This window comes from Podarcis melisellensis (assembly GCF_964234715.1).
Source record: "Podarcis melisellensis genome assembly, chromosome: 13".
Classification (NCBI taxonomy): domain Eukaryota; kingdom Metazoa; phylum Chordata; class Lepidosauria; order Squamata; family Lacertidae; genus Podarcis; species Podarcis melisellensis.
Genome location: NC_138545.1, coordinates 19,506,971 through 19,528,596, shown reverse-complemented (window position 1 = coordinate 19,528,596; position 21,626 = coordinate 19,506,971). Strand labels below are relative to the sequence as shown.

Here is a 21,626-nt window from a genome sequence, read left to right as displayed (position 1 = left end):
AAGTGGCAAGATTTAAGCTGAATAAAAAAAAATTATTAGTAAAGAAATTATTAAGATAAAATAGAATTAAAACAAAATGTAGAAATAGAGATCCATTAAAAAATCACATATTTGGGGGTCTGGTTAACAACCAAAAATATAAATATTTTTAAAGACAATTATGAAAAAATTCAGATCAAAATATAAAGGAACCTAGAAATATGGGGAAGAAGGAATTTATCGTTATTAGGGTGGATAGCAGTAATTAAGATGAAGGTATTGCCAAAAATGTTGTTTTTATTTTAGCCAGTCCCGGTAATAAGTAACACAGTATGCTTTAAGAAATGGCAAAAAGATATTTCTAAATTTTTCTGGAAAGAGAATAAACCAAGAATAAAATACAAGTTATGGTACTTACAGATATTAAAAATAGAGGAGGCTTCTCCCTTCCAGACTTTAAAATATATTATGAAGCTGCCTGTGTTCCCTGGATCCGGGATTGGGTCAAATTATATAATACAGATGTATTAGAACTGGAGGGACATGACAACAGATTCGGATGGCATGCGTACTTATGGGAAGTACGCATAAAGGAAAAATACATAAAAGATTATATAACCATATAATCAGAAGATCACTTCTAAAAGTATGGGAGAGGTATAAAGATTTATTAGAACAAAAGACCCCATGGGGGCTGTCACCAACTGAAGCAACCTCTATAAGGAAAATAAACAACAAGAAAAAAATGACTTACATATAGGGATCTCTTAATGGAAACAGAAGGGAAATTAAAGTTGAAAGATTTTAAGGATATTAGAGAGCATGTAAATGATTGGCTACAATATTTCTAAATAAATTAGGCTTTTAAAGAGGATACAAAGAAAGGTTTTAGTTATACTTTGTCCAGATTTCAGAGAGAAATTATAGATGATAATACCAAAATTCTGAAGAAGACATACAGTCTGCTGTTAGAGTGGGAAACTAAAGATGAAAAAATCAAGTCTGTAATGATTAAGTGGGCACAAGATATAGGACATAATATACAAATGTAAGAGTGGGAAAAATGATGGAAAACTGATTTAACGTTTACGGATTGTGTAATTTTGAAAGAGAATTATATGAAAATGATGTATCGATGTACATGACCCCAGTTAAATTAGCCAAAATGAATAAAACATGTTTCAATATATGTTGGAAGTGCAAGGAGAAAGAAGGGACTTTTTACCACATGTGGTGGAATTGTTAAATAATTAAAAGTTATTGGGAAGAGATTTATAATGAGATGAAAAGGATGTTTAAAATAACATTTAATAAAAAACCAGAAGCTTTCTTATTAGGCATTATAGACCAAGAAATACCAAAAGAATTTAAGGACTTATTTATGTATGCAACAATGGCTGCCGGGATCCTTTTAGCCAAAAGATGGAAGGACGACAAGATGCCAACGAAAGAAGACTGGCAACTTAAATTGATGAAATATGCAGAGATGATGAAACTCACAGCAAGATTAAGAGATGAAGACAATAGAGATTTTTTAAAAAACAGGAATGTATTTACATTATATATGCAGAAACATTGTAAAGAATTAGATTCATCACAGGGTTTGAGTAAACACTTATACAGTGGACGCTTGGGTTGCGAATGTGATCCGTGCGGAATGCACGTTCGCAACCCGCAGTATTCACAAGCCGTGCCTGCACGCCTGCAAATGCGCGGGTTGCGATTTGGCGCTTCTGTGCATGCGCGACTGCCAAAGCCCAGAAGTAACCCGTTCCAGTACTCCGGTTTCGGTGGTCCGTAACCTGAAAAAATGCAACCTGAAGCGTCTGTAACCCGAGGTATGACTAATTAACAAAATAGAATGTGAAATATGAAGAAGAATGATTTGAAAACAAACATCTGGGAAAAATAGAACATTTTAGGTAAAGGAGAATGATATTAAGATATACTAAAATATGCAGAATGAGAAAATATTATAAGGAATCAGAAGAGGAGGTTGAGGGAAGTCCTTGGGTGGGAGGTGGGGGGAAAGGGGATGTACGTTTATTTCTTTTTGTGACTTATCTGGAAGAATTATGATTTTTTTAATTGTAAAAACTTAATAAAAAAACTTTTTTAAAAAATTCCCTCCCATCCACTTCCCACAATTTCCCCCCAAAAACCTCAAGTGGACCCTGCTGTTGAGAAAAAGGCTGATTCATTTTGTAGCCAATTTCTCTCAACCTAGAATTACCTGAGCAGACAACACTGGCATCTTCTCCATGACTGCAATTATGTGTTTCCCAGTGTAGGTCACAGTCCTTAAATCTGTATTCCATCCCCCGACACTTGGCTCCAGCCAAGCAGGTGGCACTACATCCTCTTCCAAAGGGAGCTCCTCTTGGGACAAACAAGGCTTCCCCGCAGCCATATCCCCTGCACCCAACGCGGGCACTGTTTAGATCCCAGCCATCATCACACACCGTCAGCCATTGCTGGTTGTGGAGCACCTCCACTCTCCCAGAGCAACGGTTTGTACCATTCACTAATCTGATACCTGCAGAGATTGAAAAAGGCTTTTTAACTTTTCAATTCTGGTTTTGGTTTTCCTCAACAATACAATCAATGAATAAAAACAATAAAAAGAAGAAGAACAATCAGCAATGCATCATAGCAATTTGTAGTGCCATATTGTACTGTTGTGGGAAATACAGTCAGAACAAAACAGAAATGGAGAAAAGGGGATTGATTGGTGGAGGAGGGAGGGAGCAAAAGGGTTTGAATAGACTCCAGCAGATCCCATTCAGAATAAATGTATTAATTTATTCATTTGCTATCTTGCTAGGTTAGGCTCCAGTGGCTATTCATAGCTGCAGTCCTACTACTGATCAGCACAGGAGTTTTGTGGAACTCCCTGTGGAACACCCTCGCATCAGATGTCAAAGAGATAAACAACTACCTGACATTCAGAAGACATCTTAAGGCAGCCCTGTTAGGGAAGTTTTTAATATTTAACGCTGTACTGTTTTTAATACTTGATTGGGAGCCGCCCAGAGTGGCTGGGGAAACTCAGCCAGATAGGCGGGGTATAAATAATAAATGATGATGATGATGATGATGATGATGACCTGGAGGTACCAACCTGCTGCAGCAGGATTAATTAAATACATCAAGGGGTACCTACTGGATGGTCTTGCTGGTTATCTATGGCCCTGCCTGTTTATTTAAGACAGTTAAAGATCCTACCTAGGACGAGCTGCATTTCCATGATCATTCATTCATTCATTCATTTCATAAAATTTATAGTGTACAAAACTTCAAAGTGGTTTACAAAGAGATAAAACTATAAAATCAGGAAAAAATTGAAACACATCAAAAACCTACAAAACCTAAGAGACTCAAACAGATTAAAATTCACACCAGCATTTCTAAGCACCTAGGTAGGTTTGTCTGAACAAAAGTGTTTTTAACAGGCACTGGAAAGAGAACAGTGAAGGCGCCAATTGGATTTCAATAGGCAGGGAAACACTGCCACACTAAACAATTGAGTATTTACAGATGCAGAATGGGTATTATGTGGCACCTGTAGTAGTGCCAATTCCACCAACTGAAGTGGTCAAGAGGGCACATGTTAGGCGATATCACCTCACCCTTTACATGCCCACCCAATCACTGCACTCTCTGGGAGAAGGTCTCCTGCAGACAGCATCTGATCAGGAGGTCCATAAGAACAAAGCCTTCAGCCTGGTGGAATCCACCCTTTGGAACTTCCCCCTGTGACGTATCAGACAGGCGCCATCTCTATTGCCTATTTGGTGCCTATTAAAGTCTTTCTTTTTTCAACATTTAAAGTATTTCTTTTTTCAACATTAAAACATTAAATCCTGTATTGGATTTGAATTTTTTTATATACTGAATTGCTTTATTAATCGAATATACTATAATTGTTTTATACATAAACATTTTCATTGTTTTGATTACTGTAATGATTTGAGACATTTCATAGGAAGTGAGTTTTAAACGGAATAAAAAAACAAACGAGGAAATTAATATTACCTGAGCATTCAATACGTGCATAGGAAGGCCGGCACATTCTTCTAGGAACATATCTTCCTTGGCAGTAGTTGAGAGAATCTTCTGTTCCCTCACAGGTGAATTTTTTTGCTGGCACAAAACTTGGTCTATATTCACTAGCTGCTGATGATCCTGACAGGAAGGGTCCGCAGCCAAGTTGCCGGCACATGACTTGGACGCTGTTCCAGTCCAAATCGTCTTCACATGGGGGGATCCAATCCCAGTTGTAGAACAGCTCAAATCTCCCAGAGCAAATATTTGAACCACCCACCAATCTGATCTCTGTTGGGTGAGAAAAAATACAGATTTATATCTCCACCTCTCACATTCCTCATCCTTCCTTTTTATTGCCCCTAGTGAACAGAGCTCATCGAAACAGAATCTATTGAATTGTTTTGTTGGAAGTCATGCCTGAAACTGGGCACTTCTTCAACAGTGATGGATATTTGTCTGTTGATTCTCACTAGGGGGGCATCGTTTTCATTTTAAAAATATCCTTGTACTAAGCTAAATATTCATTTTGACACCCACCCACCCCAATTTCCAGATTTTTGATATAAACTGTGTGGAAATAACAATATTATATAATTAAAGCTTTTGTTTTTTGAATTGCCTGGAAGATAAAAGATTCTACAATTGCTGATTTTAGAAAGAAGCAGGATCTCGTTAACCGCTGAAGAGACTTCAAAAAACTTTGGACGGGTTCCTAGAAAGTTGAGATGTGATGCACTTTTTATTTGGAAATCTGCCATGAAGGAATAAGACCGAGCTGCAGAGTTATAAATAGTTATAGGGGGAGGCGAGCTCTTAATATGTCATTATATCTGTATTTCAAGTCTGATTTGGTAAATCTCCCCTGGAAAGGCTAATGTTTGATGAAACCGGTCTGGGAAAATTAATGAGCAAACGCCGGGATTTGATTTCATTGGAACTGGGAGAAGATGGTGTCTGCCAGCAGCGAAATGACTTTTGGATTGATTCGGCACAAACACCAGTGTGTGAGGAGATACTGCAACAATAGAGGAGAATCATACATATAAAATCCACACAGAAACACATCATTGCTTATTTCAACTCGCTTGTGGAAACAACTCAGAGGCCATGAAAGAAGGAAGGTTAACAACAGGAAGATTTAAAGGAACTATTGGAAAGACTATCCAAGGCAGCAGAGATATGAGACGATCAGAGCCCCCCCGAACTTGAAGCATGGGAAGTCCCAACAAAAAAATTATGTATTTGTATAACTGAGAACATTCAATGTGATTTTATTGGATTGTTAAAATGGAAAACTTAATAAAAATGATTTTTAAAAAACTATTCCAGAATTTTGGAGGGAAGGGCAGTAATTTCCTCCTTGCTATGGCTATCACCATCATTTGGATATATTCCAAATTTCAGCACAGCAGAGGAATTTCTACCCCCCCCTTGTTTCTTCACCCCAGAGTCCCTGGAAGGGCACTCCTTCCCCTTGTACACCCTCCCCCAGAAGAGTTGTGGGCAGAAATAACCACTGAATATGTAAAATGTCCATAGTAATTAGGTTTTCTGGATATTAAAATAGCTAGTTATTTCAAATTCAGCCATTGCATTAAAATGATATGGTGTCCTTTCAGCTTCCCACCCCCCACCCCAACCAAAAGCGAACAGAAAGGACAAAAATGATGCAGGAGGCAGAACAAAGCCTAGAAGAAACACTGCAGGAACCTATATAATGTTGTGACTTGTGTTCTAGATGAGACCCAGAAAAGAGTATGCAACAAGAAGAGGAAGGCTCACCCTCTGCCCCTTCAGAGGATGATCAGAGCTCAAGAGAAGCCAACTTTTGGCATAACAGTCATGATTCAAATTTCAGCTAGTGCCTAAGCATTTATGTTACCTGAGCACACAACGGCAGCACCTTCTCCATGGCTGCAGTCTTTCGTTTGCCAGTTGTTTGGGGTGCACTCCTTGAACGTAGCTTCTGTTCCCTGACAATGGACACCAGTCAACCAGGCAGGACCATGTCCTCTTCCAAAATGAGCTCCTCTTGGGACTGACAAGGGAGGGCTACAGCCAATTTCTCGACAGACAACATTGGCACTGTTCAGATCCCATCCCTCATCACACACAGTCAACCACTGCTGGTTGTGGAGCACCTCAAGTCTTCCGGAGCAGGGACTTGTTCCATTCACCAATCTGATGGTTTGGAGGTCTGTAAAGATTAAAGGAAATTTTGTTTCTCCACCTTCCAGTTCCTCATTCTTCCTGGCTTCCATTTAGGCTGAGGCACAACAAGTGGGCAGGTGGCCATGCTGGCATTTCCAGCTAGTATTTTTGTCTGTTGCTCACATTTCCCACTATACACAAACATGAAATTTTAACAAGGGGTAAAAATTTGCAAACTCCTTATAAAGATTTATTACATATACATTACCTAGCCCCTATTAATTTCTATATTAAATAATTAAATATTTTCTAAATATTAAAGCTGATTATAATCAATTCCTATAACGGTTATTCACAATTCCTGTTTTACATGTTGAACTACTGGATTGCATTTACATGGTTTTTCTACTGAGGTTCCTTGATTTCATCATGTAGGAGCCTTTTCTTGAAATTTGTTTATGTTCAGTATGAGAACACTATTGTCCTTGTCATTGTGTGGTTGGGGGAAAAGAGAGGGGGAGAGGGAGAGAGATGTGGGGGAACCATGAATGCTTTACCTTGAAATGCTGTTATATTTTACTCTATTTGTGGTTGTGAGCTGCTTTGAGCATACAGCGGCATACATATACAGTGGTACCTCGGGTTACATACGCTTCAGGTTACATACACTTCAGGTTACAGACTCCGCTAACCCAGAAATAGTACGTCAGGTTAAGAACTTTGCTTCAGGTTGAGAAGAGAAATCGTGCGGTGGCGGCGCGGCAGCAGCAGGAGGCCCCATTAGATAAAGTGGTGCTTCAGGTTAAGAACAGTTTCAGGTTAAGAACGAACCTCTGGAACGAATTAAGTACGTAATCAGAGGTACCACTGTAAACTCATGATCATCTCAACATTTTAACCTTTTCATAAGACTGCAGTTTACCAGATAATTCAAAATAATTTAATTGGGTTCACTTTAGGGCTGGAATGAACAGACTCTGAAGCACCATTTCTCAAAAAACATGAAGCATCATTCTTTATCCAAAGTCCCCCATCCACAACTATAATAACACTTTCTTAGATTTTGTCTTAAGAATGATAAAGAAATAGCTCTTTTTAATACAATGTCATATTAATCGGGTTTCTTGGACAGTTTCTATGGCTATTTCATGGTACTCTCTGAGCACATGACGCCGGCATATTCTCCATTCGTGCAGTCATCTTCTCGAAATCCTTGGACACAACCTTCAAGAACTTGTTTGAGAGTACATCTCATATGAATGTGCCAGAGGTGACCAAATCCACTGGCAACTTGGATATATAAATAAAACTTTTTTTGCCTTCCCCTTCCCCTTTCTTTTTATTGCAGTCTTGGTTATTTGAAATACAGGTTGAGGATAGAGATTTAACTGGAAATAAAGTTCCTCAAAGGGCGAGAGGATTGGGCTTGGAAGAAGCTGAAAACTTATGTTTCATATGGGTATAATATTTGTGGGGGTTTGGGGCCCCCCTCTCTTTGTGTGATTTTTATTCAGACTCTCCATTTTGGATTAGGTGTCGGGATCTCCGCTCGGCCAAGCTGATAAAGCTCATTTTCCTCCAGAATCGCCCCTGATGAATAATTAATGACCTGAGCCTTTGATGAGGCCCCAGGCACATTCCCGTTCAGCAGAGTTTCCAAAGCAGCAGAAGTGATGAGATACATGCTATGCTTTATTACTAAGCATACTAAGCTACGCAGAGCAAAGAAAAATACATCCTCTCCCTGTGAGAGCAGAGAGCAACTGAACCAAAGGAAGAAAGGAACAGGAAACCAGTAACGTCACATCCGTCTCCTCTCCTGTGAGACTTCCAACAGCGTGGACTGTCTCTGGAATGTGTGGAATGTAAACAGAGTCCTGTGACTCCAAAGCACTGCTCAGTGGCAAAGAGAAACTAACATTAGGCACATAGAAACAGCCAAAGAGAAAGTTCCACCCTCCTTTTCATTTCCCCTTTTATCCCCCCTAGTGGGACAAAGAACAACTCCAGCCCAGATGAGAAGAGGTTCCACCCAAGAACCAAAGCCCAAAATGGAAATTTCAGAAATGTATTCTGAATTAAGGAAAGATATAAAAGATAATGCAAAGAATCTGGAGGAGAAATTGGAAAGGATGGAAAACAAGATCGAGCAGAATACAAAATCAGTGGTGGACCTAACTGGACAAATCAAAGAATTATCAACAAAAACTTTAGAACTAGGAAAACCCATGCAAATTTAAAAGTAAAGACACAAGGCCTGGAAGAAATAACTAAGAAAACAAACAGGGTAAAAGAGCTGAAAGACCTCATGAGAGGTCTAAGTAAGATGCGGTAGGATTAAGTATGATGCAGGAAACTGTATGGGATTCATTTGCAGTGCTGGAAATTCAGCAGAAAGAATCAACTTTGAGATTTTGAGGGATCCCAGACAGTGTGGAGGAGAAGAGCCGAAATAATAAAAGAAATAGCAGGCTGGTAAGAAATTGAAGAAGAGGAAGTCAACTTTTCATTGGATAAAGCCTTCATGATCAAATCAAGTTACGCAAAAGCTATAAAAAAAACTACCAGGGGACTGTCTGGTGATATTCAATTCAAGAGCGATGAAAGGTAGGATACTATAGATGAACTATGAAAAAAGAGTGTGTATTAACAATACAAACATCATAATCTTGAAGGAGATTCTGACCAGATTGTTAAAGAAGAGGAACTATAAGTTCCTGACAGATTCATTGAGAGAAAATGATATACCGTACATTTTCATACAAAGGGGAAAAGCATAGATGTAAGGACAAGTCAGTTTTGGAGGGAATATAAAAAACAACTTGGAGTCAAAACAACTGAGGGAGAAACAGGCCTGGAAGATAGAGGAGATAAACAGGAAGAAGAGAAACAAAAAGACTCATAAAGTGTATATAAATTATAAGATTGGATTCAAAACGTTTGACATGGAATGTTAATGGACTGAATAATAAATTTAAAATAAATAAAATAGAACACATTTTAATAAAACAAAATTTGCATATAATTTGTCTTCAGGAAGACATGTTGCAAAAAACACAGAAGAGTCTTAATAAACAAAAGATTAGGAAAATAATTTATAACACACACACACACACACACACACACACACACACACACGGGAGTGGTAATTTATGTAAATGACAAATACGACCCGCAGCAAAATTTTAAAGATGATGAAAGAAAATCGGAATACTACAAAATATTAGAGGAAAAACTGTTTGATTATATGGATCCGAAAATAATTCTGATGTGAGATACTAATGGGGTAGTCTCCTTGGATATGGATAGGACAATAAGGAAATCAGACTCAGAGGAAGGGACACTACCCATTACCTTTTTCAATTTAGTAGAAAACCTTAACTTAATGGATATATGGAGATTTAAGCATAAGGAAGAATTGATGGATAAATGCTCCAACTGTAGGCTCCTGTTTAGGAGGAACTAATGCCAGTTTTGGGACGCGGGTGGCGCTGTGGGTAAAACCACAGTGCCTAGGACTTGCCGATCGTATGGTCGGCGGTTTGAATCCCCGCGGCGGGGTGAGCTCCCGTCTTTCGGTCCCAGCTCCTGCCCACCTAGCAGTTCGAAAGCACCCTTAAAGTGCAAGTAGATAAATAGGTACCGCTTTATAGCGGGAAGGTAAAAGGCGTCAGGTGTGCTGCGTTGGTTCAGGCTCACCAGAGCAGCGATGTCACACTGGCCAAGTGACCCGGAAGTGTCTGCGGATGGCGCCGGCTCCCGGCCTCTAGAGTTAGATGAGCGCACAACCCTAGAGTCTGTCAAGACTGGCCCGTACAGGCAGGGGTACCTTTACCTTTAATGCCAGTTTTAGAGCTAGCATTTTCTACCTGAGTACCTGCCAAACATTCCTGCCATTCTCTGTCTCAACGATTTTCTGCCACCAGATGAGTGAATCTATCCAGCTTTCATCTAAAAATACTTTGGGTCTTTGGCTCTACACAGGCTACACTAAACAAAACCTCTCCTACAACATTACCTGAACACCCCACACTTGCATCCTGGCTGTGATCACATCTGTGCTCTGCCAATGACTTTCTTGGGCATATGGACAGGGACGCTTCTTCTCCTGTACAGTTGACTCCCTCCAGCCAGATGGGACCCGATCCTTGGCCAAACAAGGCTCCACCAAATGCTTTGGAGGCATTTCCACAGCTCAGTTCTCTGCACACAACATGGGCGTCCTGTAAATCCCAGCCAGCATCACACACAGTCCCCCATTGCTGGTTGTGAAACACTTCAATCCGCCCAGAGCAGCGACTTGAGCCATTCACTAGGCGGAGCTCTGATGGGGAAACAGAGGGTTGTTTGTTTTTTGAAAGGCACAGCTGTCATATAACCTTGTTTATAATTTGGGATCTAATGAATGAAACAGAGGGGTTGAGAATTAAGCCACCTACTCTGCCCCCCCCATTATCCTCCTAAATAAACACCATCACCCTTTCCATGAATTATTTAATACAATTGTACCTTGGATTTAAAATGCAGAACACCCTCCCATCAGATGTCAAGGAAATATAAGATTGAGTCAAGTTGTTTTCCCCTCACATACTTCTAGCAAAGCTGTGAGGAGAACCTGAGCTTATAGGGTTAAACAGCTCAGAGTGTACGTCCTGCCTACTGTGGGGTGGGGAGAGACTCCGCGTCACTTCCGAGAGTCTCAGCTCTTTGTCTTCTCTCTACTTTCGCTTTTGAGAGGAGCGGACATGTTTTCACGATGCTGCGTGCTGTGATAGACAATGGATAGTTTTCTGCTGTAATAAAGCTGCTTTTAGTTACTAGTAAGCTCTGTGTGAGACTCTGTTTAAGCACACTGAAGAAGCACAGAAGGCAGCAGCTTTCTCTGACCGCTGCTGGACTCTGCTTTTGCTCAGAGCCTTGGAATGTGGACTTTGGAATGCTGAGGCCTGGCAGAGGTTGCGCAGCGAGAGCAGGCTGGACGCCAGGCTTATCTGAGCAATAAATCATCTCAGGTTATGGATGGCAGTGATACGCAATTAGAGAAAGCCTGCTTTGATGTGCTGTGTGCTGAGAAAGCTGAAAACCCGAAAAGCTGCTGTTTTAGGCTGCCGGAGGAGGAAGACCAGCTTTAAGGCTCTGCTTGTAAGGAAAGCAGGGAGTCTCACTGGCTGCAAGCTGTGTGCTGCAAAGAGTCGCTGGAGGCCTCTTCTCGGAGCCGGCCAGTACGCATGAGTACTTCAAAGCCCCAAGGGAGCACCGGGGAAGGAGATGGCTGATCTCCAGGGCTGTTATGATGTCCCGTTTGAAAAGCTCACAGGCCACCAGACCTGGGAAATCTGGGCCAGAAGAGCAAGGGGGTGGTTTTTGGCCACAGGGCTCTGGAGTCCAGTCCAGAAGGAGCCGACCCCACCCATGCAAGCTGCTGCTGGAGATGGTGCAGCAGACCTGGATGCTCTGCTGAGTGAGAGAGAGCGCAGAGAGAGCTCTGCATGTTGAAAGCAAGTGTGGACGCTTTGCTGTTGCCCCACCTGGAGGGCGTTGAGTTGGCTTAGGCCGCCTGGCAGGTGCTGAGGAGTCTGTGTGAAAGCTCAGCAGGAGCCAAGAGCAGGGAGGAAGTCAAGAGCCCGTGGGGGCTGCTGGCCATGTTCCTGAAGTTACAGCTGGGAGTAGCTGCTTTGTCTCTGAGATGCCGCGTGATGTAGAGGCCCACAACCAGAGTGCTGGGGAGCGTGCAGGCCCAGGCTGTGCACCCAAAGGTGGGGGTGCAGGGAACAAATGAATGGCTGAAGAGGAAGCTGTGAGAGCTGTTGCTACACATCGCTGTTATCGCTGTGGCGCCCCCTCCCATCTTGTGAGAGAATGTCCAGTGGAGGCACAGGAACAGCCAAAGGCTGTATCCCGTAGCAACCAGATAAAGGGCTCTTCGAAACGTGGGAAAGGAAAGCCAAAGGCAGCTGGCAGAGAGGGCTCTGAACATAAACATTTAGCAGCCTCTATGGCATCGGTCAAGAGTTGTCAACAGGATGCTGTCCTGACCTTTGTGGTTGACTCAGGCGCTTCTCATCATGTCGTGCCCTCTGGTGGATTCCTGGAGAACTTCACCTCTGTATCTTCTGGGGAAACTGTTTGTTTAGCAGATGGGACTAAACATGCTCTCATGCAGTCTGGCTGTTTTGTTCTTTCTTACAGGATTTGATACAGGCGTTTGTTGTTCCAGGACTGTCCTGCGCGTTGCTATCTGTCAGTGCTCTTCTTGCTGATAGCTACAGAGTGTGTTTTGAGGATAATATGTGTTATATTTCTAAGAATGGACAGCAACTAGTCAGTGTTGAATGTAAAGACAGGCTGTTTGTGCTAGAAGCTTCTTTTGCAGGTCCAGATGACACAGAGGTGGCTCAAGCACAGTGTGCCAACGTTCCAGTCCATGATGTGTGTGCCCACCTCTGGCACCGACATCTGGCTCACATATCATGGGGTTCCGTGAAGAAGATCCCAGAGTGCACTGAGGGGTGCAAAATGAAATCATGTGCTAAGTTTCTTGATTGTCGGGCGTGCAAACACGCAAAGGTGAAAACGTGCACATACCCAAGGTCTGAGAGGGTGACCACCAAGGCTTTTCAGTTAGTACATGCAGATTTGTGTGGGCCGATGTCTGTGACCAATATGGGCGGAGCCAAATATGCGCTGGTTCTGATTGATGTTCACGCTCAAACACAAAAGTGAGGCCGGGCAGCTAATCAAAGACTAGTCTTTGCAACAAGACCTGGTCCCTGACCTCAAGCCTGAAATATGTGGCCTGGAATATAAAACCCAACAAGCAGGAACTCCAGAAGCAGTGCCTCCTGTTCTTCTTATATGTCAATTCAGTTACACACAAACCATTTGGTTTAACCTTCTCTGCTGAAGTTTTTCTATAGTCACAAGCTCCAAGCTGTAGTTCCTGGGGACAGGAGGATGGCTCCACTCCTCAGCTGCAGCCCAACCCAAAAATTGCCCTTTGTGGCACATTTAGCCTTTGTGGGGGCGGGGGGGGGGGGACTGCTATTACACCAAATGAGAGGCTTTTATTCAAGGCCTATTGTAGTTGGTGGGAGCCATTTTCAACACAGGAATCACAGTGCAGTTGTTTTTTTAGTTGTTTAGTCATGTCTGACTCTTCGTGACCCCATGGACCAGAGCATGCCAGCACTCCTGTCTTCCACTGCCTCCCACGGTTTGGTCAAACTCATGTTGGTAGCTTTGAGAACACTGTCCAACCATCTCATCCTCTGTCGTCCCCTTCTCCTTGTCCCCTAATCTTTCAAACACAGCATTTAGTCTTGAGGAAAAACTAATGATTCCATTAGCAGGTTTCCCTCCAAGCAAAAACCTGTATGATGTGGCCTGTATAAGGAAACTCTCCTTTGCAGGGAATATGGCCTGTGTGTCAGTTGTTCCCCACCACTGCATTAAAAAAAACCCTTTAAATTTCAAAGATCCACCCTTTGAAAGTATAAGAGCTACAAGATTAGAATTTGCATCAGACATAAGCACGAAAGGAGAGAGGGATGGAGGGGAAAGGAAAGATGCATTGTGGACTGTATCTCTTCTCCCTTCTCATGACTACTAATACCAATATGCTGCCAACAAAAGTGACAGACTGATTTAACTTATACCCAATTTCTATGTCCACAGTATGGCACCCTTTAATGCATTCATACCCATTACCTGAGCACACAACACCAACATCTTCCCAATAGTCTTCAAAATAGTCTTGAAAAATTACTTTATGCAACATGCCATATTTTTGACAGTATCTGAGAGCAGCTTCTTTCCCATAACAGGCTTTATCTTTCCACAAGAAGGGGCCATGTCCTCTTCCGAAGTGAGGTCCTTTCTCGGCTGACAAAGCAGGTCCACAGCCAACTTCCCTGCACACTACTTGGGCATCATGCAGATTCCAGAAAACAGAACGCACTGTCCTCCACTGCTGGTTGTGGAGCACCTCAACCCTTCCAGAACAAAAGCTTGAGCCGTTCACCAATCTGGCCTCTGGTGGTTCTAGAATTTTTGAAAGGCACATCTGTTGTTTCTGTGCGATAATCAGGCTCATATAACCAACAGGCTTAAATCTAATTAATGCACGAAAGGATTCATAAACTCAGGGTGCTTAGCCAGGAATTTTGCCTCCAGAAGGTGCCATTGATGCTCTCAGCCCACCAGCCATTTTATGGTCTGGGCTTCTCTCCTGCCCTTTCTCTCTTTCCCAGGCACCCTTCCCTGCAGCCCTGGGGGACCCCTTCACCCCCAAAGTCAAAACAGCAAGCTCACCCAACCCCAGGAGGGAATCACAGGTAAAACTGTCTCTACACATGTGCGAGTGATTGTGTGAAAGAGTGCACACTTGCTGGTTTTTACAGCTCTACTATTGTGTATTGTGTACACTCATTTAATGCAACATGTGAACATCTGTAATATGGTTCAGTGACAGAAGATGTTTCCTTCAGGTGGGACACAAGGCAAAATAAAGGAGGCAAAGGAAGATATCTAACATGTCTAAGGGTGATTCACTTTCATGAAGCCTCCATGTTGTCCAGGGGATTTCAATAAAGTGTGAAGCAACCTCTTGAAGGAAGGTCCCATGAACAAAAAGGCATCACATAAATTAAAGACCCAGGACATGCCCACGGGTATGGGGTTCTTCACAGATTACCCTTAACACTTGTGCACAAACTCTCTATACAAGTACGACTGTGTGAAAGAGTGTGCATGTATTCATCTTCCAAATATCCATATATTTAAATCTTGTATCTTGCACCAATTTCTTGGCAGAACTGGATATAAAGGTAAAGGCAAAGGGACCCCTGACCATTAGGTCCAGTCGTGGCCGACTCTGGGGTTGCGGCGCTCATCTTGCTTTATTGGCCGAGGGAGCCGGTATACAGCTTCCGGGTCCTGTGGCCAGCATGACTAAGCTGCTTCTAGCGAACCAGAGCAGCGCATGGAAACGCCGTTTACCTTCCCGCCGGAGAGGTACCTATTTATCTACTTGGACTTTGACGTGCTTTCAAACTGCTAGGTTGGCAGGAGCAGGGGCGGAGCAACGGGAGCTCACACCGTCACGGGGATTCGAACCACCAACCTTCTGATCAGCAAGCCCTAGGCTCTGTGGTTTAACCCACAGCGCCACCTGCGTCCCAGAACTGGATATACTGCAATAATAATTTGAACTTGATAGTTGGGATTTTCCAAACTTCCCCCTACAGAGGATTCACTGACTCCTAAGAGAGAACCTTACCTGCGCACTCCACACTTGCATCCTGGCTGTGGCTGCAGTTGTGCTCTCCCCAGGGACCTCTGGGGCAATCATAGAAGGATGTTTCTTCTCCTGTACAATTAACTCTCTCCAGCCAAATGGGACCAGATGCTTGGCCAAACCAAGCTTCACTTCGCACTCTTAAAGCATTTCCACAGCCCATTTCTCCACAAACAACGTTGGCATCCTGTAAATCCCAGCCAGCGCCACAAACAGACCCCCACAGCTGGTTGTGAAACACCTCAATCCGTCCAGAGCAGTTACTCGAGCCATTTGTAAGACGAAGCTCTGATGGAACAAAAACGACTTATAGTAACACATCCAGGGAAGGAACCTACAGAAATGCTTGCATGTCTTGCTGCTAGTAGAGGTAAATTATCATATTAAGATTCATGCAGGTGGAGGGGAAGATCACTTAGGGATTTTAGTCAGTTGTAATGAAAATAGAAACAGAAGAAGAAGAAGAGTTTGGATTTGATATCCCGCTTTATCACTCCCCTTCAGGAGTCTCAAAGCGGCTAACATTCTCCTTTCCCTTCCTCCCCCACAACAAACACTCTGAGGTGAGTGGGGCTGAGAGACTTCAAAGAAGTGTGACTGGCCCAAGGTCACCCAGCAGCTGCATGTGGAGGAGCGGAGACGCGAACCCGGTTCCCCAGATTACGAGACTACCGCTCTTAACCACTACACCACGTTGGCTCTCAAATAGAAACCGAAGCAGCAATTGCAGATATTTGTTGATTCATCCCATGTCAAGAATGGAGATAAATCCAGCAAATACAATCGATATTCTCTGTTGTTGCTTTCAAGCCCCAAAAGATGCAATTGGTGGCATTTGCTCCCCAATTTCATTGTATTTCCTTTGCACTAAAATGAATGAGGTGGGAAAATATAGTGGCACCATAACTTATGTAATTAATTGCATAATTTTGCCACAGTCCACAATGAGAAAAAGGACTTGTCAGAAGACAAACTGCAGGGAAAGGGGAACACTTGTCAGGAGCTGCATCCAGCCAGCTTACTCTCCAACATTTCTCAGATGAAAAAAGGGGCATCAGCATATATTAGCCAGTAGCAGCTTGGGACCAGTTTACCTATCAGTATATCTGTCTCCCTGCCTGCCGACTGCACTCGTCAGATGAGAGTGAGGCTGTGCTTTTCATACTGCAGCTCCAGCCCTCTAGAATAAGGGGTCACCTGAAATCAGAAAAGCACCTAACAATTTGATATTTGGCACCTTTTCAAAATTTTACTTAAATGGCTTTCCACAATGCACGTGACCCAGTCATTTTAGAGAATAAAAACTGTATAATTTTAGAAATGGTTTCATAGGGTGGTATAAATAAAGTTTTACTCAGAGTTGACCCACTGAAATTAACGGGCCTAACTCAGTCATCTTAATGTTAGTGGATCTACTCTGAGTAAAATGCAGTAAAATACCACACACAGTCTCCATTTACTGGGTTTGTAACCTTTAATGTTTTGTTTTATCTTATTTTATTAGACACTGCTTCAGTAACTTTTTGTTGTGGAATAGTTTATGAATCTGTAAATTAAAATAAAGAGTTTCAACTTCCCCTAGGTGGGCCCTGGGGACAGGTGGGAACAGGGCAGACTCTTTAGGGTCAGGTGTGGATCAACAAAGAGGGTGATTGGGTGGAACATGGCAAAATTTAACAGGTCGTGACTGAAGCCTAGAATAATCTGGAAGTTATCATTACCACACCAGTTAGGCTCAGGGCACTTGGTGGGTATGAGTCAGTCCATGACAACAGTGCTGCAAGAACCTGCACCTTTTCCATGATAGGAATTACCATATTTTTCACTCTATAAGACACTCCAGACCATAAGCCACACCTAATTTTTGGAGGAGGAAAACAATAAAAAAATATATTCTGAATCCCAGAAGCCACAACAGCAAGAGGGATCTGGCTTCTGGGATAGCCTCTTGCTGTTCTGGCTTCTGGGATAGCCACACGAAGCCTCTTCAGGGCAGCAGGATGAAGACGCCCCCTGCCCTCAAGAGGCTTTGTGCGGCTAAGCCAGGAGCCAGGACAGCAAGAGGGATAGCTGTGCAGCGATCCCTCTTGCTGTCCTGGTTTATGGGATAGCCTCGCACAGCTTCTCCCGGGCAGTGGGATGAAGGCTCCCCCAAGAGCCGTGCTCCCTTTAAAGAGTGTGTGTGCAGCTCTTGGGGGCTTTTCCCCAAGGAGGGAGAAGGGCAGCCGCCCTCACTCCTCAGGGAAAAGCCGCCAAGAGCCGCACGCACGCTCCACGCAGCTCTTTAAAGGGAGCGCTGAGCAGAGCCTCCCGCCTGCATTCGCTCCATAAGACGCACACACGTTCCCCCTTACTTTTTAGGAGGGGGGAAGTGCGTCTTATAGAACGAAAAATACGGTACTTCTTCCCAAGGCTTCTTATTCGAGAGTAATGCAGATAATGAACTTACCTGAGCATACAACCGCAGCAGCATTTCGATCACTGCAGTCCAGTGCCCCCCAAGACCTTGCTGGGCATTGACCGAGAGTTGATTCTGTCCCTGTGCATCGGACATCATTCAGCCAGATGGGGCCAGTGCCTCTTCCAAATTCTGCATTCTGTAGGGCTGATCTTGCATCTCCGCAACCCAACTGCCGGCATACAACTCTGGCATCCTCAAGGTCCCAGCCGTGACCACATACAGTGCCCCACTGGCCATGAAGAAGCACTTCAACCCTTCCACTGCAGCGACTTGAGCCTCCTGCCAGCCTGATTTCCACTTGGGATGAGTTTGCAGCATCTGAGTCTGAAGCTACACCTGGGTCAAGCAAATGTCAGAGAGTGGGTGAGGAAATGGGATTACAGAAATTTATCCTATGTATAACCATTCTGAAAGTTGCAACAGGATATAAAAAGTGGGTGAGAAAAAGGGGAGTGACCACCGTGTTGCTGGATCAGACCAACATCCATGCTCTTTATAAATTTCCAGCAGCATCCAATCAGTCAGTGCATGAAACTGGGAGCCCATCCCATCCTCTTTAGTGGATTTCTAAAAAATATTGCTTTGTGAGCTGTTTAGAAGGCTTTTAGGCAGAAAAAATGACATAGAAATACCGTATTTTTTGCTCCATAGGACGCACTTTTTTCCTCCCATAAAGTAAGGGGAAATGTGAGTGCTTCGCAGGAAAGTCACTGCACAGAGAGGGAGAACTGCGCAGTGCCCCTTCAGCCATGTGCCTGCCTGGAAACCAGAGGAGGAACAGAAGGTTCTCCTCCTCCAGCTTCGTAGCGAGGCACCTGTCCTGCGAAGCCGGAGGAGGAACAGAAGGAGAACCTTCTGTTCCTTCTCCAGCTTCGCTTGAAGGGGCGCTGAAGGAAAGCTTTGCTTCTGCACATGATTCTGGCAAACCGTTCTAAGCTGAAACATTCCTAGAATGTTCAGTTCACATTGAGTTCGTACCCTGACTTGTTCTTAATGCATAGTTGACCACATCTATGGATGAATGCTATATCAATCACTAGTAAAAGTTTAATTAGGAGGTTTTCATGCCTGTCTAGTTCTGTGCTCCCTTTCCCAGCCTTTAATCTATTGGTGATTAATGCCTATATGCAACCTTTTGCTTTGTATTTGTATTTAACCAATCAGCAATAAGCACATATGTGGCAATGCTGTAATATTCAATAAAAGAGACTCCTCGAGACTTGCTCGGGGGGTGCCTCCCAGATGACACTCGCTACCTGTCTGTCGTTATTTCAACCCAACATCGCGCTGCGCAGTTCTCCCTCTCTGTGAAGGAGAGGCGCTGCGCAGAGAGGGAGAACTGTGCAGCGCCTCTTCAGTGACACACCTGTCCTGGCTTCTGCTTTAGCCCTGCACAGCCTCTTTGGGCAGGGGGAGCCTTCATCCCGCTGCCCTGAAGAGGCTTGGCACAGTTATCCCAGAAGCCAGAACAGCCACACGGTATCCCAGAAGCCAGATTCAAAATATTTTTTTTTCTTGTTTTCCTCCCCTCCCAAACTAGGTGCATCTTATCATCTGGTGCGTCCTATAGAGCGAAAAATATGGTATATCCATAGCAAACTCAAAAATATAGCCTTTTGCTATATACACCATGCACAACAGACTAATACGTAGTTAAAAACAAAACAAACAAAAAACCCACACCTTTCATCACTACATCACTTAGTATGTAAGTAATCATAGTGTGTTTAGTTACAGGTTGGATAGCTGTAGTCTTGCCCCAGCAGGTTACAGAAACCCAAGAAATGTTTTCTGCAAGTGCTTCATTCCAGAATGGCAATTCATGGTGGTTCTTCCCTCTTAGATCTCTAGCTTCATTATTTGTCAGATCTCTCTTCAACCATATTCCACGAGAACTTTCCCCTTTGGGAGTTTTGCCTGCAGTCTTGCTGGCTCCCTGTTTCCCCTAAAATGCCATATAGGTGCCAACTCCAGGGGTGGGGGTGGGGTGGGAGGCTGGGCACCCACAAAGTCAATGAGCAAAGCCGGAGAGGGGCAGCCATCCAGCCTCTGCAGCGACACCTCTGAGACAAGTCTTTCAGCTCTGCCCTCCGCAGCCAGTCAGCGAGTCACCCTTTTCCAGGAGGGGAGGTGGCCTCGGACGCGGAGGCATCTGAGCCCCTCCCCACAAAAAAGGGTACCTTGCTGGTGGCAGAGAGGAGGAAGAGGATCCTCCAGAAGACAGGTGTGTGCCATCACACACATGATGCACAACCTTGCATCACTTTTTTTGAGGAGCAGCTCTCCAAAAACGCGATGAAACATTGCGAGTCTTGCATGTGACATTACACACACAACATGCAGGCATGTTGCGGCGGTGGGCACCCCATGATCCTGAGGGCAAGATGGCGGCCCTGCCATAAAGGACAATTCTGTGCCCTTAGTCTCTTCCCCCTCTATATGTCTCCAAATCATGTGATTTTGTATGATTTTTGACAACAAATATGGTCTGTGTTGTGAGAATAGGAACAGGTCTGGCAAAGCACTGGCACTGGCTGCCTTCAGGGACTGGAAAAGTGCAAATCAAGCCTTAGTTTATGAACTTACCTGAACACACAAGAACAGCATATTGACACGGGTTTAAGATTTTTGAAAGCCTTCCTTGGCACTGATGGATGGCTGATTCTGTTCCTGCGCAAATGCTGTCTCTTAGTGTGATAAAGTCAGTTCTTGTTCTCCATCGTTCCTCCTTTGTAGAGAGGATTACATCTCCACAGTCTAGTTGTTGGCATATAGCTCTGGCTTTCTCAATATTCATGCCATCGTCACAAACAATGTTCCATTGACCATTAAGGAAAATTTCAACCTTTCCACTGCAGCGACTTTGACCTTCCACCAGCCTGATTTCCACGGGGCCTAAACCTGCAATATCTTTTGAACGCTTCAGACCTGGGTGAAGCAAATTCAGGATAGTGGGTAAGAGGAGTGGGTAAGTTGTCCTTTGTGCAATTATGTTGAAAGTAGCATCAGGATAGAAAAAGTGGATAGCTTAAAAGGGCATAACTACTATCTTGCTGGATAAGATCAGCTAGTTATTTTTTTTTAAAAAAAAGAATTTTTATTGATTTTTCAAACACATAATAAAAAACAGACACATTACAAAACAACAACATACACAACATTAAACATATACCGACTTCCCCATACCTCCCTTTCGCTGCATCCTTATTCCAAAGTTCTTTAGCAACCCTTTGATCAGATTATCTGTTGATTCCCTTTCATTAGATTTCCTTAAACTTAATAGTTACCGCTGTATTTCTCTACTTCTTACCCCTTGGCATCTCAACACTCCTCAATTTTACAACAGTTTTTAAGATATAATTTAAACTTCTTCCAGTCCTCTTCCACTGTCTCTTTCCCCTGGTCTCGGATTCTGCCGGTCATCTCTGCTAGTCCCATGAAGTCTGTCACCTTTGTCTGCCATTCTTCCAGAGTAGGTAGTTCTTGCATCTTCCAATACTTTACCAGAAGAATTCTTGCTGCTGTGGTAGCGTACATAAAAAAGGTCCTGTCCTTCTTTGACACCAGTTGGCCAACCATGCCCAGGAGAAAAGCCTCAGGTTTCTTTGGAAAAGTCCATTTAAGGACCTTCTTAATTTCATTATAGATCATTTCCCAGAAGGCTTTAATCTTTGGGCAGGTCCACCAAAGGTG

At 43.4% G+C, this 21,626-nt stretch overlaps 1 protein-coding gene across 1 annotated transcript in view; it reads right to left on the bottom strand.

Annotated features, from left to right (window-relative positions):
- The window catches only part of LOC309355243 (scavenger receptor cysteine-rich domain-containing protein DMBT1-like), a gene marked incomplete at its 5' end in the record, with an annotated part of 37,633 nt that overhangs the window by 9,157 nt on the left and 6,850 nt on the right, over nucleotides 1-21,626 (bottom strand). Inside the window, 8 exons of the mRNA XM_081885891.1 lie at nucleotides 2,213-2,515; nucleotides 4,015-4,314; nucleotides 5,909-6,223; nucleotides 10,196-10,501; nucleotides 13,885-14,217; nucleotides 15,455-15,760; nucleotides 17,922-18,269; nucleotides 20,520-20,861. Coding sequence (XP_081742017.1) covers nucleotides 2,213-2,515; nucleotides 4,015-4,314; nucleotides 5,909-6,223; nucleotides 10,196-10,501; nucleotides 13,885-14,217; nucleotides 15,455-15,760; nucleotides 17,922-18,269; nucleotides 20,520-20,861 — 2,553 coding nt within the window. The remainder of the gene's footprint in view (nucleotides 1-2,212; nucleotides 2,516-4,014; nucleotides 4,315-5,908; nucleotides 6,224-10,195; nucleotides 10,502-13,884; nucleotides 14,218-15,454; nucleotides 15,761-17,921; nucleotides 18,270-20,519; nucleotides 20,862-21,626) is intronic.